The sequence below is a fragment of the Sabethes cyaneus genome, chromosome 1 (genome assembly GCF_943734655.1).
Source record: "Sabethes cyaneus chromosome 1, idSabCyanKW18_F2, whole genome shotgun sequence".
Lineage (NCBI taxonomy): Eukaryota > Metazoa > Arthropoda > Insecta > Diptera > Culicidae > Sabethes > Sabethes cyaneus.
Window position 1 is genome coordinate 122,145,390 of NC_071353.1, and position 19,743 is coordinate 122,165,132.

General features: G+C 41.4%; 2 protein-coding genes across 8 annotated transcripts in view; one reads left to right on the forward strand and one right to left on the reverse strand.

Moving 5' to 3' along the window:
- LOC128743425 (active breakpoint cluster region-related protein) overlaps nt 1–19,743 on the reverse strand; it is a 395,975-nt gene that overhangs the window by 10,696 nt on the left and 365,536 nt on the right. The window lies entirely within an intron of this gene.
- On the forward strand, nt 1,813–4,378 carry LOC128743469 (protein suppressor of forked). Its single transcript, XM_053840063.1, has 2 exons — nt 1,813–1,920; nt 2,091–4,378. The coding sequence occupies exon 2, from the start codon at nt 2,129–2,131 to the stop codon at nt 4,292–4,294; it is 2,166 nt and encodes a 721-aa protein (XP_053696038.1). The 5' UTR covers nt 1,813–1,920; nt 2,091–2,128; the 3' UTR covers nt 4,295–4,378.

Sequence of the window (19,743 nt, forward strand, 5' to 3'; positions counted from 1 at the left end):
TAGTTTGTGTTCTTGATTTTGTTAAATTGTTTTCAAATGCACAATCTTTTGAGAATTGAACGTATGCAATGTTACTACATACAACTATAGTTACTATATATACTATATATATAGTAACTATACATACAACGCATGAAGCATGTATATATGTTGCATATCTATCTATATATATAAAAATGAAATGCTGTTCGTGTGTCCGGTATAGACTCGCACACCGCTCGACAGATTTGATCGAAACTTGGCATACAGATTGCCTATGATGTGTGGATGGTTCTTAGTCTGGTTTGGATCAATTCTTGCAAGTGGCTGTTTTCGAAAATGTCAAAATGTTGCATAAGGAACAAACTGCAATTCAACTGCATGCAAGTAATTGTCGAACAAGAAAAAACATCCAAGTAAGCCCGTGTCTACTTCGATTCAAATTGATGTCGGCAAAGTGGATTGAACCGACAATGTACTTAAAAATCACATTCTGTTCATAGTAAAGAGGAACAGAAAACATGTAATTCAAAAAATGAATTAAAAATTGGTTTCGATCGTGTAAGATATAACAGGTACATCCAAATTTACATTTGTGAGACAAATGAGTGACATCTAGCTACGCAGCAGTACCACACTCTCGATATTATTGTGAATTCGTTTAACGAGTTATAACTAAAACTAAATGTATACAGTTAGAATTTTCGAAAAGCAAAAGCATTCAAATATACACACTGAAAATTTCCAACCAATCCAATTTCGAACCAATTCGTTAAATATTTGCGAAGCCACATGCATATTTGTAACGATGTGTCAGAGCGGTTGAAGAAGGAACGCGAAACTTTGAGCGCATTTTTACAAAGCTGTTTTTTCAAAGTCGGCGAGAAAGATTTTTCGAAATCGGATGAACTAATTCCCTTCAAATTTTAGTACAAACTCTTTAGGAATATTTTCTAGAAATTTATATAAAATTTTTCATGTCAAAAATCTACTTTTTGTATTTGAGAAGCTATTATTTTATCAAAAATTATTATTATATTAAAATTATTATTTATCAGAATCAGGGATTATCTGATAATATATTTTGAGATTACTATAAGTTTACAGTTTTTTGCTGATATCAAACGAACAGCACTGATATTTTGCGTTTTTGCATATCTTATCGTTTTAAGAGTTGGTAATAAAACTCAAATTGTTATCGGGATTAGAAAGTTGAGGCATAATTGGTTTGTCAAAAAGACAGCCCTTTTTTGAATGATTACGATTAAGCAAATCTTCAGCATCACACATCTACCCCTTTAAATGGCGAAGCAACGCGCGCCGGGTCCTCTAGTAGCATATATTCACGAAGAATCGAATGATTACAAGCATGAATACATGCCACTATCACTTACTGTGAGTATTTCTAGGCACGTCCTGTCCTAGGTAAAATTTACTAATGATTACTTTCACGCTGGTACTAAAAGTAGGTAAACTGAGTTTACCTTCCCGCACAAAGGTACTGATTTAGGTACAAATTGCGTAAATTTAGGTTTTTTCATTTTTCTGTGTGAACATTATTCACACACATGAACATAAGCATCAGTGGAAAAACGAAGAGAGAAGCATAAATTACTCTCGTGTCGAAGCTCGAAGTCGACGATAAAGTTTCTCTGTTAACACACACATGCAAGCACCGAACTGCGGGCGAAAACCGGCGAACAACGGAACAAACACAAGCAGACAGCAGAACTTCTCGCCACTCTATACATACTAGCCAATGTGATATATATATATTTTAAACCTCATTCCCAATAAGCTACTACCATCACCTTTTCACGTTGACGGTTCTTGCGCTTTTGCTTGCCAGTGCGGTGCGGTGTGTCAAGTCAAAAATATTACATTCTGCTCGACGTCAGCGGTCGTGGGGAAAATTTTTTCATTTCCCATCAAAATAATAAGGTAACAGTTACTTCAAAGTGATAATCTACTATTGAAAGTAGAAAGTTTTCAATCCGCATTCGTTTTTTCGTGATGAACGAGAAGCTCACTTAGATATGTTACGCTATACGCATTATCTAAACCCGCTGCTGTGTGTCTGATAAGTGCCATTTTGCTGGTTCTCGTTTTAGGGTCGTGTTGATTTGCGTGAAGGCAAACGGGAGGAGGAATGGCTCAATGGAAGGACCAGCTAAAGTTTGATATCGAGTGGGGCCATGAACGACTGGTCCGGGCCCAACAGACGGTGGAGGTGCGTCCGTTCGATGTGGAATCCTGGTCGGTGCTGGTCCGCGAAGGACAAAGCCGGAACATCAACGAAGTACGCTCGCTGTACGAATCGTTGGTGAGTGTTTTCCCAACGACGGCCCGTTATTGGAAAATCTACATCGAACAGGAAATGAAGTACCGGAACTACGAACGGGTTGAGAAACTTTTTCAGCGCTGCTTGGTAAAAATTTTGAACATCGATTTGTGGAAGCTGTATTTGACTTATGTGAAGGAAACGAAAGCCGGGTTGAGCACCCATAAAGAAAAATTGGCCCAAGCCTATGATTTTGCGCTGGAAAAGATCGGAATGGATTTGCATTCGTATTCAATTTGGCAGGATTATATTTCGTTTCTAAAGAGTGTTGAAGCAGTGGGAAGTTATGCGGAGAACCAGAAAATTACCGCAGTTAGAAAAGTCTATCAGCGAGCGGTAATAACTCCAATCATAGGAATAGAACATCTGTGGAAGGAATACATTATGTTTGAGCAAAATATAAACCCTATTATTTCGGAAAAAATGAGTTTAGAACGATCGAGAGACTACATGAATGCACGCCGTGTAGCGAAGGAGTTGGAAATTGTGACAAAAGGGCTGAATCGCAATCTTCCCGCTGTACCACCGATGGCTACTAAAGAGGAACAAAAGCAAGTCGAATTGTGGAAGAAGTATATCAATTTCGAAAGGTCCAACCCCCTTAGAAGCGAGGATACGGCTTTAGTCACCCGCCGGGTGATGTTTGCTACAGAACAATGCCTTCTGGTTTTGACTCATCATCCCGCTGTTTGGCATCAAGCTGCCCAATATTTGGACCAGAGTTCTAAACAACTAATCGACAAAGGGGACCTAAATGCCGCAAAGGTATTTGCCGATGAAGCTGCCAACATTCTGGAAAGAGCTATCAGCAGTGTCCTTAGCAGGAATGCCTTGCTCTATTTTGCCTATGCCGATTTTGAAGAAGGAAGACTCAAGTATGAGAAAGTGCATCAGATGTACAATAAATTTCTGTCCATTCCAGATATAGACCCGACTTTGGCTTACATTCAGTATATGAAGTTTGCCCGTCGTGCGGAGGGTATCATTTCGGCAAGAGCCATTTTCAAGAAAGCTCGTGAAGATGTTCGTTCAACGTATCATGTTTTTGTAGCAGCCGCTTTGATGGAGTATTACTGCACGAAGGACAAAGATATTGCATTTCGCATATTCGAATTGGGCCTGAAACGCTTCGGTGGAAGTCCGGAATATGTCATGTGTTACATCGATTATCTGTCGCATCTCAACGAAGACAACAATACTCGGGTGCTGTTTGAAAGAGTACTTTCTTCTGGTGGGCTGACACCGCAACTATCAGTAGAGGTTTGGAACCGTTTTCTGGAGTTCGAATCCAACATAGGCGATTTGTCCAGTATTGTTAAAGTCGAACGCAGAAGAAGTGCAGTTTTAGAAAAACTTAAAGAATTCGAAGGCAAAGAAACAGCCCAACTAGTAGATCGCTACAAGTTTCTTAATCTTTATCCTTGTTCAACTGCCGAATTAAAATCGATTGGTTACACTGAAACCAATGGCGTTTTGAATTCATTTACTACTAAACTCCCGACAACGGTGGAAAACGCGGAAGCACCCAACCAAATTCCACGTCCAGATTTTGCTCAAATGATTCCGTACAAACCGAAGCCCAACGCCTATCCAGGGGAGCATCCTTTGGATGGTGGTTGCTTCCCACAACCGCCGGCTGCATCGTATCTGTGTTCGATTCTACCGCCACCGATTTGCTTCCAAGGGCCGTTCGTTTCGATTGAGAAGTTGGCCGATCTGTTTAGCCGAATTGTGCTGCCCGATATTACGATCACTCCCAGCGGAGCTGGAGAGAACGGCAACAGCATCAAACTGTTCGATCTGGCCAAAGCAGTACATTGGATTGTGGACGACAGTACGTACTCCGGCGAGGGAGGCCTTAAGCGAAGGCGAATGGCACCGGGCGGTGATGACAGTGACGAGGAAACCACCATGTCCGCTCCACCGGCCAACGATGTGTACCGTTTGCGGCAGCAGAAAAGATTCAATCGGTAAACTGCTTGCGTATATCATCGGGAGTCAGTGTGACACAGTATATACATAGATATAAGGCAAATTTTTCGATATATCAATATTTAGAGAAACAATTATTAAATGAATAAATTGACAAACTTTAACCGTTGTCGTTTCTTTGAAAGAAATCCCATCAAGACGCAACATTACTGAATGATTAGATTAGTTCCAATAAAATGCTGCCTTATCAAATTGTATCGATAAACTTTTGACTGATCGATACCAGTACAGAAAGTGGCTAGAACTGGATATCGACTCTACATTAGTGACAACATTTGAACAGTAAGGAAGCAGAGAATATTGCAGTTTATCCGTCACTGAAAATCTAATTTATTTACGGACTAATAATGGTTATGGAAAAAAATATTCATAAATATCAGCGGGCTGTTTTTGACCATAACCGTTTCTTCTACGACTGCAGCAGATATAACCAGCTAGAATCGCGCAAAAATATCGCTCGCTTTCCGCGCCAACTGGTTCCAGAAAAAGTGTACCGCGCGTATGAATTAATTATGATACTGCATCAGAGCCTGCCTGGCTGCCTGCATCGCACAAATGCAACGGGTTTGCAACTTTCGGGCCACAGCGTAGCGTAGAAGGTGTGAAGAGGCGCCGGGTACCAACGATTGCACTGCAGCAGAGGTGCAGTTTCAAAAGCGGTTTTCACCTACATACAGAGGGCTCCACCGTAAACTGCCGTAAACAGGAGATCAAACTTGTATCTTCCATCCACTCACTCTGGTTTGCCGCCGCGTGTCGATGCACTTACTGGCGCGGCGGATGGTCGTGATGAACACAACCTATTCCGATCGACTGACTGCACGTGGAATTGTGTTACGGTACTCTGGATCAGATTACCCACGCCACTGCAATTTACCCTTTTTCCATAAATGTTAGCGCGATCGGTGGATCGGTTGTGCCAGAGCATTTCTGCCGGCTACAACAGGGACGATACTTTTTGTGCAATCTATTAGCAGCAGTGAACGTGCAGGAAGATGGTGGTGATGTGGTGCCCCGGGGGTGCCTAACCAAACTCTACTCCTGAAATGTTACGGTAATGTTTACTGCGTGCTTCTCCAACTTGCGCCGCCGCTGTCAGCGATGCGTTTCGAATGCGTTTAGTGCCAATTATCTTTGCTGTTTTGCTTCGCAAATAGTTTTTATCAAAATTGTTTCTGTTGGATCGAAATTGGAAACGGCCTCAAACAAGAAATAAATCCGCTGTTCATTCGTTAGGGGATATTGCTAGCTAGTTTTGTAAGATAATTTAAATCCACGAAAAGATGTGCGAACGCCGATTATATTCCAAGAAAGCCATTTGCAGTCTCAATTTACTTTGAGAGAATTAATTGCAAACTTTTTCCTGAACATGTTTTTAGGTTTCCTGATTAATTGGAATGTTTCCTGGGGCATATACCTATGCCTTGTTAATTTTTCTTTGCATGTACATAAAGGTATTCTGCAACTATAACTGCAAATAAATTTCTAATCGTTTTCTAAATTGATTTGCATGTGTAAATGCAGTAATGTGATGCTTGTAGTGTCACCCTCACGATATATATTTTATATTTTAGTCGTGGTCACCCTGTCGAAACCAGCAGGAAACGCTGCACATCAGAACCAAAGAAGGTCAACCAAATTTCGATTCAAGTTCGATTCGACTTGGCAAGAAACGGCAAAAGTTTAAATATGTGCAATGAAAAATATTGGACGAAGACCAAATTGCCACGATAAACAGAATAGGGTGGCCAAAACTTGCGCAAGGAAACTGTGCAGGAAGTGGATGATGTGACCTACACCAAGACCGACACTAGAAAAATTCTGGGACAGGAATACTTTGTCACCACCCGGTCCGGAAGAAGGTATCTGGGATCGAATCTGCCATCTGCCCTCTGCCCTCTCTGACGAAGACATTATTTGGTCTGCATATTTGGTATTCTGCAACGCTGCAACTATGCCCATAACTATAATTGAATCGCTTGTTTGCGAAACTCCACAAGCCTGACATGATTCGATCTTCATGACTTTTTGACAGTTCAAATCCTCGAGGATTATTAATATTTATTTAATGACTTGCTGTCCTAAGACAGCCTGATGAACAAAATTTCTCCAATTCACTCAGTTGTCGGCTACCGGTCACCAATAACTTGGATACCGAGCACTCTCCGCCAGATCTTGCTGCACCTGGTCTAACCATCTTGCTCGCTACACTCCTGGTCGTCTTATTCCTACCGGAATTGAGGCAAACACCATATTTGCGGGATAGTTGTCCGGCATTCATGCAACATCATGCCTTGCCCATCGTATCCGTCCAGTTTTAGCCACCTTTTGGATACTGCGTTCGCCATAGAACAGTGCACGTTGTGATTTTTTATGTACATGAAAGCTGCATAATCGCACCCGACATAGCGTGACCTGGTCTAACCATCTTGCTCGCTGCGCTCTTGATCGTCTGGTTCCTTCCTATTTGAAGCCGGATTCGCCATAGAGATGTGCGAGTTCATAGTTCATCCTTCGCTTCCAGAATCCATTCTCCTGTACGCCGCTGAAGATCCGAGCACTTGCATTGTTCAAGTTCCATAGAGAATATTCTTAGAGTTTAATGAGCGTCCGTTCGACCGCAATTGCTTGTAAATCCCATAGTAAGTACGACGCCCGCTGATAATACGGCTCCGAATTTCACGGCTGGTATCATTACTTTTAACCCAATCTTTTCTGCCTCGCGCTTTAGTCTGGTGTACTGTTCAGCCACTGCCACAAATGTTCTGCCGATAATATCCAACGCATCCAAGGCAAACCTGACGCATTGACTGGATCCGTTGAAGAGTGAGTCCCGCGGTTCATAACACCTTGCAGCGCTATGTTGAACACCAGGCATGAGAGACCATCACCTTGACGAAGCCCTCTGTGTGATTTGAATGAACTTGACAATCTGCTGCCCGAAATCCGAACATAGCACTGTGTACTATCCGTCGAAGATTGAATCAGTTTGATTAATTTCTTGGGGAAGTCATTCTCGTCCATGATTTTCCATAGCTCTTTCCGGTCAATGGTATCAAATGCGGCTTTGAAGTGAACGAAGAAATGATGCATGGGAATTCTGTATTCACGGCATTTTTGGGGGATCTTAGAATCTTAGAATCTACGAGCTAGTGCCAGGAATCGAGTTTCCAGTACCTTGTGGCTAACGGTCAAGTCGAAGCTAGGTATAAAGCGATTAAAATGGCGTTGCAGACCGGTGATTGTGCTGAAGGTGCTGTAGTTGGCTCGCCGATGCGGTACACGTAAAAATGGACCATTACGTAGGACGTGACTTTGGGCGTATATGTTGAGGTTTACGAGTAGACAAGGGCAATCCATTCTCAAGGTTAGCAAATCGGCAGCAGTTAATGCTCTGATCACATCGCGACGAGTGTTCAAAAGATCGAGATCCAAGAGTCTGCAGCGTTTTTCATAGCAAGGCAGCTGAAAGGGGTCGTTCAGGGCAATCTGCGAAGAGAGAACGTATGAATCTGCGCTGCACAGACTCGATTCGGTCAACTCCATTTTGGTAATAAAGACTCCACACTGGAGCGCAGTACTAGAGATTGGACCGGACAAGAGCGCAGTAGAGACCTTTAAGACAGTAGGTGTCGTTGAAGTTCTTGGCGATCCGTATGATAAATCTCAAATTCCTGCAGGCCTTGTCGACAATAAATGTGATGTGCTGTTTGAAGTCAAGCCTAGGGTCAAGCAGTATTCCCAAGTTCTTGACACAGTTTTCGCGGCGTAGAGGCACGTCTGATAGCATGTAGTTGAAGACGAGAGCGTTTAATTTCCTGGAGAATGTAATTATTGTGACAACAATATAATGTAAAATGTAAAATCAATAACTGCTCTTGCAGGAACGCGGCGTCGGACGGACTATCGGTTTTAGTATACAGCTTCAGATCGTCGGCAAAAGAGAATCGCTGGTATTTAAGCAGGAAGTTGACATCGTTGAAGTAGATGAGGAAGACCAAAGGTCCGAGATGGCTACCTTGTGGAATTCCAGAGTTAGCAATGAAAGGTCTGGAGGTAAAACCACCGATGATAACTTCTAGCTGGCGGTATGAGAGGTATGAATTAAACTATCATAGCAATGAACCTTCGATTACGAGTTTGTCCAGTTTGGCGATGGGCCTTCTTGTAAATCGGGTAGATAATCCCATTTTCCACTTCTCCAGTAGCTATTTTGTATCCCAAATTCTAATCAGCCAGTGCAGAAAAGTGACCAGATTTACTGGTTTCATTCTAAGAAGCTCTGTTCCGATGCCATCTTTCCCAGCCGATTTATTGTTCTTTAGATGCATAACGGCCTCCTTAATTTCGTCTATCGTTGGGGTTGATATCTTTTCTCTGTCTGTCGCGCCGTCGAAATTGCTTTCACTGTAGCCATGGTTCTGCTTCAGTTCGAATCAGCCGTTCCGCTGAGTCCGTGCCACGTAATCGAGGAACTCCCAGTTACACTGCTAATGGCTGTTTTGCTGGAGTTCCAACAGTGCTCGAGAAGGCCTTCATCTAGCTCGTCCTCTTCCGGCAGCGCAGCTTCGAGTGAGCGCGCGTAGTTTACGGCGATGTCTGGCTGCTTCAGACGGGCATGATTTACCCGAGGCTGGTGTCGGTACCGAATGTTGTTCGCAACGGAGAGTTTTAGGCGCATCTTAACCATCAATAGGAAGTGGTCCGAGCCAACGTTAGCGCTTCTACAGGAATTGACGTCAATGATGTCTGAGAAGTGCTGACAATCGATCAAAAGGTGGTCGATCTGTCATTCTCTTTAATGCGGTGACCTCCAGGTGTACTTGTGCAGGAGTCTATGCTGGAAGAAGGTACTACGTACGACCATGATCTTGGAGGCGGTAAAGTCGGCATTGAAAGTCCCGATGACGGTCTTCAGCTGTGTGTAATATTCCTTCTTGCCCCCATTCTCCATGAGGTACTCAAAAATACTTTTCGAGGATTACTTCATCTGACAAAATTCCAGATGCGTATAAAAAACAACTCTTATTGAAACGAATATCACGAGAAAGAAAAATTCTTTATTTAGCAACGCTAATCGTGATCCCACCGTCCACCTTCTTTCTTACTTGAACTTCGGTTGATCAGGTAAACGGCTGCAAGAGCTGCTTCATTCCACATTTGTTTCGGCATTGACGAAGTTATCAACATAGCTTTTATTTTTTTACACTAACGGTCTGTTAAATCACTCAATTATGTCGTTATGTTTAGGCATGATAGGCAACGGTAGATTTTGAACGCAAAAGTACAATATTAGCTAGAGAACGCCAGTCACGTGAAATGTGAAATAAAGTAACATTCATACAATAAAAACTTGGATCGTTGTTGTTTTTCATTGTAGTAGTTCACTTTCGAAAAGCGGTCGTAGTAATATTAATTTAAGAAGATCGCCAAAATTTAATTAAAAATAAGATTTTTTGTTTGTTTTGTTTTGATTATAGTTTGACTTTAACAGCTTGGGTCATTCGTGACTTCTGCGGGGTTGGAATCCGAACCCGGGTCCTCGGCGTGAGGGGCGTGAATGCTAACCACTACACCGGGATTGACCCCTAAAAATAAGGTATTTGTACCGTTAATGGGCCGTTTTTCATGGAATTAATTCTTTTCATGTTTCTATATCGAATTTGAATACGTATTTCTGTGATTTTCAGCGTTGCCCCTACCTGTGCAACATGGCCCGACCTTGACAACACTTTTTGTCTTAACGTAAATGCCTGTAACTTTATTTTTCAAGCAATCAGCTTGAGATTTTTCAATAAATTCGCCTTATACGTAACCCTTTGCAACGATATATTTAGATTTCCGAAATCCCTTATGAAACGGTAATTATGGGTGAATGCCAGAAGGTGGCCCAACCACGACGACATTCGGTCTCTAATCAATAAACTTTGAAACCGAGTATGGAGGGTGATTAAGAGTTTACACACCCTACTGTAAGATCGTTAGGAAATCTATCACTTAAAGAGTTTCAGTAAATCGTCCAAATAATGTTAAATTTAATAAAAGTGGTAAAGTGCTATGCTACGTTCACAAACAACGAGTGCTACCAATAGCAACTTTTAAAGCATGAACGGAACAAGAATAAGTGCAACTAACATGGAAAGGATTTACGACTTTGATTTTATCGCCGTTTTCGTGCGAAGGTTCAATTTGCCATAGATTTTAAATTGCGCCTAATGTATAGGAAGGAAACAGATACGGTATTGCAGCCTAAGTGATAGTGTTGATGTTGATTTTGCCAACTACTAAGATGACCTTTACACTGGTGTTATGTTAAGATAGTAAAATTGATACATAGTTTTTGTTAAAGTATCGGTAAATAAGCTTTCAGAAATCAGACACTTGCTGAACAATAGGCATGCCTTCAATTAAACAACCAATAAACAACCATTTCATTATCATTGGCTTCTTTTTTATTTTGCCTCTAACTAAAAGTGATTTGGATTTTTATTGGATGGTTTTAAAAATACATGTTTTAATTAGGTGAAGATGATCAGCTCATAACCCTTCAGTTGCAGACTGGTTAACCAATGACCAAGTCCACGTTTCGAATGCGTATGTCCAAAAAAATCGTTGTTAACCAACTATTAACGCTGTTAAATTCAACAAGAAAGTTAGGAGGAAACCCATTTAATTAGACTACTCTAATTAGTATGGTATTATCCTCAGACTCAGTTCAATTTATATTTATGTACAAATTTTAATGTAATATTTTCTGTCAATTTGTATCCATTCATCTCTGAAAGTGTTACTAAAAGATGAAAATATTTATTTGTTTTTATTTTAAAAGAATCTTTACCTCATAAATGAACTTTAAGCAAAATGAAACAGCTGAAACATTGTAATTAAAAGTAATGAATTAGCGAAAATTAACAATAATAAAAAAATCGGGTTATTCGAAGAGCAATTCGATGTTTTTTGATTGGTTTGTCAAAGCCAACACACATCTAGAAAAAAAATGTTCATCAAAAATATCCGGAAAAGCGCACATAGATCGGCCATCTCTTGTCGGTAACGGAATCGAAATATAGCAAAATCATCATTGATTCACTTTACACTTTCCGGCCCGAAAGCCAACTGTAGTAGGTTTCGCTAGGCCAGACAAGAGCAGACCAGGGGTTTTTTTTTGTACGCAGGGTAGGTACGGTGCTGCTGTTGCGATCCGCTATCGTCCGCTCGTAACGAGCATAACGAGAGAACGAATGGAAGGACTTCCGCCGCAGTTAAATTTCCGGCCGCCCCAGTCTGCTGTCTGCGTTGCGGTTGTCGTCGACAGCAAGCAAGCAAGTGACTTGCAACAGCAGAGCAAGAGCAGAGGAGCAGCTTCAGCCTCGGCAGTTCAAATTACGATCCACCACGGCAGGTCGGGGATGGGGAGGTTTTTGTGCCAGGTGTTGCGGTAAAGTTCGCCCTAGCGGCATAATTCCAATAGAGTTCAGCAGCAGTATGTGTGTCATTTATAAGGGATGATACAGAATTTTAACTGCAGAAAAGTTTGATGCGGGAGAAAACATAATAAAGCTTTGAACGTAAAAATAAATATGCGTACAGCTTGACAGGATATTGCTAAATTTCAGCAGGAAATTAGATTTAGTTACAATTTTTTTTGGGAAATAGCTGCGATATGAATAAACAAAAGGGTTGGTATAACGACTCCTTTACTATTGCAATTCCGACTCAAATTTACAATCTGTAACCTACTTAAAACCACTAGCAACGGCATTGGGTAATTTCAAGGATTTGGCAGGAACCAGAACTACCATAAGACGTGATTTGTCTCATCTATGAAAAGGGCGATCATCTCAATTGCTGTAATTGGGATCAGTCCCGGCGTAGTGGTTAGCATTCACGCCTCTCACGCCGAGGACTCGGGTTCAAATCCCAACCCCGCAGAAGTCACGAATGACATATGCTGTTAAAATGATTATAACCTAACAAAAAAAATTGCTGTAATTATCGCGGCATTATGCTGATCAAGGCGCCAACAAGGTGCTCTCCCAGATTCTGTTATGTCGTCTATCCCCAATAACAGGAAATTTTGTAGGGTAGTAAGGCGCGAGTTTTGTGGGATCCCGTACTACTACGGATCAAATTTTCACGCTCTGGCAAATCCTTTAGAAATGACGGCAGTACAACGTGCCTACGTATCATGTTTTCGTGGATTTCAGGGCGGCATATGATACAGTCGAGCGCGAACAGCTATGGCAGATAACGCACGAACGGTTTTCTGAACAAATTGTTGCGGCTGATCGAAGCTACCCTGGAGCGAGTAATGGACTACGGCACTTTCGAGTCCTGTCGAATCGAAACAAGAGGAACGATATAGAGCAAAAGTAGCAGTAGCAAAAAGTGGAGACCAGGATTGTTTTTTTTTTTGCAGGAGCCTTCAACCACTGCGACCATTAGTTAGATCTATTGTGGCATTTACTATTTCTGCATAATCAGTCCGTTCCATCACTATGCGTAAGAGTATGGGTCGCCCTATGATTCTGCATTTTCCCCCAAGAAGGTATGACTTCCTTAATGAACTTTATACCCTTTTCGGTTCAGCAGACAATATCTCGTTAGGCGTAAGAACACCTATATTTCTGTTTGGAAGACTGTGGGCTACTGTCCCAGTGTAATGGACATGTCAATTCCTGGTCCAGGAGCTCGGACTCCTGTAGACCATCCGTGTAAAACAAGAGTGACTTCGGACGAGTTTTAAGACTCCCTTCTTCCCATATGCTGCGATCGGTTTCAATTACTTTGAGGAGCATATGGAAGTTTGTCCTGGATTCCATCTAGTCTTCATTCATGACTACTAGAGTGTTCAGTTGAAAATCTTGGAGGATGCGTAGGTCTCCATTGAGATCCCCATATTACAAATGTTTAACACGTCGAAGCCTAAGAGCACCTTGTTTGCTTCAAATTGTACGAATTGGTGCAACGGTAGAAGATATAAAAGAGCATCTAGAGCTTTCGAGGGTGTGCTGGCCATAGCTCCAGTTATCGAAGAGCATGCCATACGTTGAAGTTTTCCAAGCCTTTCGACGTAGGACTACATCTTTGTTTACTATGCTGGATAGAGTAGCACTTTGTAAAAATGAAAATAGAGGTGTAACGTTTGCATGAAAGATTTCAAATGCTTATAACTTCTACACTACTAAACGGAGCATAACTGTTAATATGTCGTTGGAAAGATAAAATGTCCAGCAATTTAATAGTAACATACTTAAATAATCTTTCATACACTTAATAAGGAAATGTATGTAAAAACAAGGTTTAATTTCGTTAACATGAAAGGCCAGCGGTAAGTACGAATGACAAGCGGGAGCAGACTGCAATGATGGCTGCTAGTAAAAACTTTTCGGTGCAGGATATATTGAATCGATGCCGATAAGCTACGTGCCTGTTGCCATCAGGGGTGCGAAATTGTCAAAATTTGGCAGACAAAATATCCATGGATGGCGACAACTCTGAAGTACCCTTCATATCGAAAATAACAGATAGTAATAGCACAGACTAACAGACATAACACTCGTTTTTCATTCTTCGTACCGATTAAACCGTCATTTGAAATTTGTGCTTAGTTGGGAATGTCTCCGTTTTGGTCAAAGTGGTGCTTTTTGACGAAAGAAGGGGAATTCCACATAAAAAATGCTTGCTACTTCGAGGGATACCCAAGTTGCTATTTGGTATTCGGGAATGTCGATCATAGATGGTGCTAGTGTTCAGGCTAAATGACAGGTACGATAAGTTTTGTTGATTTTTCTTTCAAGCGTTATGTCTGTTTGTTTGTGGTAATAGGCTAATAGGCTGTACTTAAATGATTTCTGATTAGTTTCACTTGTTTTAAGATGAATCAATCAGTAAGTACCTACCAAAACCAAAAGTACCAAAACCAATGGGTGGAACATGGACAATAAATGTAGTTTGACACCCACACCACCCCTCTGGTTGCCATTCATGCCGAAAGAGAAAGACATCCGGTATTTGCGCTGAACTTGCTTTGGCGTTGATGTTATTTGTAACCAATTGCCCTTTTAAGGGCCACCAACAAATTAAATAAAGGTTGAATAAAATTTTTTGTAATCTGCAATTCGTATTTATGATTGCAAACTACTTTCTTGCAAAAATGTTTAGTTTATCGTACCTAAAACGCTAGATATATGCTAATTTTGTGGCCTTCCCTTCAAACTACTAAGCTATAGCTATAAGAGATATTTTCAGCTGAAAGAAAATTCAATTTTATCTTCAATTATCACTCGATGCTGAAGGCCACCAAGGCTGATGGATTAATGGATGATATTCACATTTATCTTGGAACATTTACTAAGAGCCCGAATGTCATGATAAGTATGTGCTTTCTGGGACGGAATTTTGGCTAATTCAATCACCAACAAGAAACGTACGTAGATCTGAACCTCACGAGCGGTTTCCGTAGCGCATCTGCTCACTGTTTTAATGAGCCAAGCTGGAGGCGATAGATGCTTATGAACATACACATGCCAGAAATGCTGTCTGTATTAGTCCTAGCTCTAATCATCTGACATAAAAGAATACTTCATCGAGTAAAACATGTTATCTAAATATTACAATATAATGTTAACATAGGCCTACGTCACTCTTTCGTACAACCCTTAGAGCTGTATACCTTGTAGTTTTTCGAACTGTTATGTGTGTAATTTTAGGCGAAGCATATGCTAATCTGGGTCACAATGTCAGTGAATCATTCTCGGCTTCCTTAAGTCCCCACTTTTTACCAAAAGTATTGCTGTAGGCCCGAAAAACATTGTTTGTTTTTGAGATTGCTTACTCTAGGTGATCGTTCCAATTTAGTTATGGTCGAACATAACTCCCAAGTATTTAGTATGTTTGGATAGCTCTAATTGGACTGTAGAGCTGGTGAGCTGTAACATTGTTTTCTTTTTCTTGCAAATGGTATTATGTTTTAAAAGGGTCAATTGTGTATTGACCGTTTAAGTGTGTAGTTTAGGGTAGATTGCATTCCATTGGAAATGGCACACTCATATTTTACCCCCCTGAAATTGTTTTACCGTCAGCGAATCTCATGACTTAATGGCATTTTTCAGACAACTTATTTAGAAGATCATCGACTACAAAAGACCACAGCATGGGCTCCCTCTTGAGGGCAATCTCCAGTTGGTTTTGTCGTTAAAGTAGATCCTCCCAATTCAGCTGTTATTGTGCGCTTTTGGAAGGCGGAAGGCGTTAACAAATGCACCCTCAATATCAAGGAAAGCTGCAAGTGAGATTTCTGTGCTGTCAAACAACTTATCTATTTTTGAAATCAACGTATCAAGTGCTGTTTAAGTTGATTTACCAGCTTGATTCCATCTGATCCTGGATATTAAGAGCGTCTTATAGAATCCCCTGCCCACTTAACCTCCGACTCCATTAAAATAACAATGGCTAATTCTTCAACTCTATCTTCGTCCCCTGTGCGTCAACGGAAGGCGTTTGAATTGAGACTGGAAAGTGTGTGTCTGACATGATACTAAGCAATTCCTGAATCCTGAGAATGGTTTGTAAACTGACCGTGTTTATTTTTCAGACTTTTAAGTCCTTTGTGATTTTTTGCAAGAGTTTTGTGAGGTCTTGCTACAAAAGGTAAGTTGTTAACTTGCTCACATGTAATCCTCAAATCGAATCTCTCGATTGTGCTCTGTTAGGCATTTTTTATAATTAGTCCAATTACAAGTAGCCTTTCAAGCATTTGGTTCCACCACGACCTTTGTTTGAAGTTTTTAATTTTAGTGGGAAGCTTTTCTTAAACGCTGTTGAGATATTAGCGGTTGATATGTTGACGGAAGACGGAACGGAACGGAAATTAACCTAGGAGTGCCTACAAACGACAATAGCGTGCCGGCTCCCGATCTCGAAGAGATTCGGCGAGAAATCCGTCAGCTGAAGAATAATAGAGCCGCCGAAAAGGACCGATTCTTGGCAGAAATCTACAAAAATGGCTAGGAACCGCTAGCCATAGCACTTCACTGGATATTTTCAAGGATTTGGGAGAAGGACAAACTTCTGGAGGAATGGATGGAAGGTGTAGTCTGTCCCATCTACAAAAAGGGCGACCGGCTAGATTGCTGTAACTAACGCAGCATTACGCTGGTCAACGGCGTCTACAAGGCGCTCTCTCAGTCGTCTATCCCCAATAGCAAGAAAATTCTTAGGGCAGTATCAGGCGGGCTTTACGGGGGCCCGTGCTACTACGGATCAAATTTTCCTTCTCCGACAAATACTCCAGAAATGTCGAGAGTACAACGTGGCCACACATTATATTTTCGTGGATTTAAAAGCAGCATAAGATATAGTTGAACGCGAACAGATATGGCAGATAATGCACGAGTACAGCTTTTCGGACAAACTTACGCGGCATATCAAAGCTGCTCTGGACCGAGTGATGTGCTACGTGCGCGTTTCGGGGATACACTCGAGTTCTTTCGAGTCGCGCAAAGAGTTGTGGCAAGGGGATGGGCTGTCACGTATGTTATTCAATATCGCTTTTGGAGGTGTGATCCGGCGAGCGGACATCGAAACGAGAGGAACCATCTTCAGTAAGAGTAACCAACTCCCTCCTAGCCTTCGCCGACGACCTCGACCGCATTACTAGAAACCTTGGGACGGCAGAGGCAATCTACGCCAGACTTAAAGTAGGCTAGGAGGATAGGGTTACAAACCAATGCGTCGAAAACCAAATATATGGTAGGAAGAGGCTCCAGAGATAGAAACGTTTGTCTTCCACGGACAGTGACTATTGACGGCGATGAGCTGAAATTGGTTCATGAGTTCGTATATTTGGGATCTCTGGTCACTGCAATAATACAAGTAAGAAGATCCAACGACGCACCCAAGCTGGAAATCGTGTCTACTTTTTTCTCCGCAAGACGCTTCGATCAAGGACATACGCCGCCGCACAATGCTGACGATGTACAAAAGACTAATCAGACTGGTAGTCCTCTACGAACTTGAGACAGTAACTTTACTTACGGAAGACATACGTACACTTGCGTATTTGAACGAAAAGTGCAGACTATTTTTGGCGGAGTACAAACGGATAGCGGAGAGTGCCGTAGGTGTATGAACCACGAGTTGCAGGCACTACTTGGAGAGATTTCCATCGTACACCTGGCGAATATTGGGAAACTACGGTGGGCCGGCCACCTCGCAAGGATGCTGGACGACTGTTCAGTGAAATCTGTTCTCTTCAAGAACCCCACCGGCACCAACGTACTGGATAGCTCGACCAGGTTGAAACTGACTTGCGGGTGTCGAGACGCTCAACGATTTGGCGACAAGTAGCTCAGGACCGAGTACAAAGGAGACTAGTTCTTGATACAGCACGAGCCATTCGCGTTGACGAACGTAAGCTGCTGCCACCTCCAAAAGTTTACTGTAGGGGTGAAGCGGAATAGGGATTTCTTAAAGAGCGCAAGAGATCGAAACATTTTGGCAGATTTTCACCCACACGTACATACGGGCATTTCTATGAGTGTGCAAGAGATCGTTTAATGCCGTCAACGCGAATTGCGGCTCTATACTGCTCATACTGCTAGAGAAGTAAAAGGAATCATCTACCGATGAGTAACGCACAACTGCTTAGTCTGCAAGTTGTTTTTATGTTTGTAAATAATTTTCGTTCATCAATTCTTGAAATTCTACATCCTTGTGCGTTTTTCATGGTTTTTTTAATACGAAATTTACGATAAGGTTTTCTGAGAACCTAATTGGTGTGATTTACCAGCAGCTTTCTTCAAATGTTTACAAACAAATTTATAAATTTCGACAGCAAAGCACTCGTCCGCGTTTGCCTCTTGAAAATAAGGTAGACACAATAAGATGTCGATTCAAAATAATTTATAACTAGCAGATTATGGATTACCGTTTCTTCAATAAAGCTATTTTTTTAACAATGTTATGATTTTAATTATGAACAATGGAAGAGGTTGTTTCCCAAGCAACAATTATTAGCTGTGCAAATTAGTTCGGTTTGGTTTTAACAAATGGATCTAACATGGATTTATTTTTTAACTTTTGGTACCGCAAGTTAAAAAACAATCGTGCGTTCGCGTTAACGTTGCTTTTGCCCATTCGAGTCTCGTATGAATTTCGAGTTTTCCGACTAATTTTCGTACTTTTGTGACGGCAAAACAAAGGTAAAAACTTGTTTCGTACCATCTGAAAACAGGTAGCAGAGACACGATGTGTCTCGTGTTTACAGCGCAAGGTCCCCCTTGTCTTGGCCGCCTTGGCCGCTTCTGTCTCGTTCATTATTGTTATTGCACCATGCTTCGGAGCAGCAATGGTATCATTTGTGATTTACTTTTCACTGTTCTATTATGTATGAAGTTGAATAATTAAAAACAGAAAGCACAGAAACAAACAAACGAACAAAAGAAAAACGCATGCAAAACGACGAAACAAGAAGCTTTATGTAAACGAGACTCTACAACGGCAGCCGGGCGGCGGCGTGTCGCACATAATAATCTCCTAGTGCTGTGTGAACTGGTTGACTAGTTTAGGTGTTAATGATGGAAAAATGTGAAAATGTATTCCACATTTTGCTGAGCTGCTCGTGCTGAGGAATATTGTTTAGGAAGATTGATTTATTGGACTTGCCCCGCCGACAAAAGGAAAATCTAGGAGATACGAAGATGAATGTTTATTCAGGTCCTCTATGCCGTCCTCAACAGGTTGACACATTTACACATCGGTGCTTTCTACTAAGATTGATTGCCTTATTAGAAGGCGAGGGTAGGTAATATAATAATTTTTCTGATTATGTTGAAAATGTGTGGCATTTTATTATCTGCTGCATAAATCCGTTATTCTACTAGTGCTGGTATCGTAAATAGATACACTTACATATCATAGAATTTTACTTCCAACAAAAACAAATGAGTGAGACATTTTGGATTTTCCCCCTTTTGATGTTGTCAATTCATTACTTCGGATAATAACCTTAGATGTGAAAAGATTTTGCTGCGTAATGATGCTTGAAAACAGTATGTATGTACGTATATGTAGAAGCATCGTATTTACAATACACAACACTCTCGTATGATAATTTCAGCAATTCTCCGAACGAAAATCATAACATAACCATGGCTCTATTGCCCATCCGCCTACATGCACATACAGTCATTGGTGTTGTGTTGCACTTCGACGCCATACCTGCCAGCAGCGGCAGGCCACCCTGGCGAATGGGATGCGATCGGATGGCGGCAGCCACGTAATGTCACTTGAGACTTGTTATGTCAGCGAAATCGATTGCCTTCCATTTCCGCTCCAGTTAAAAAGTTGCAAGTGGCGGATCATAAAGGATCGTCGACTAGCTAGTGGAGGAACAAAATTCTCAGAATGGAAACAACGGAGAGGATTTG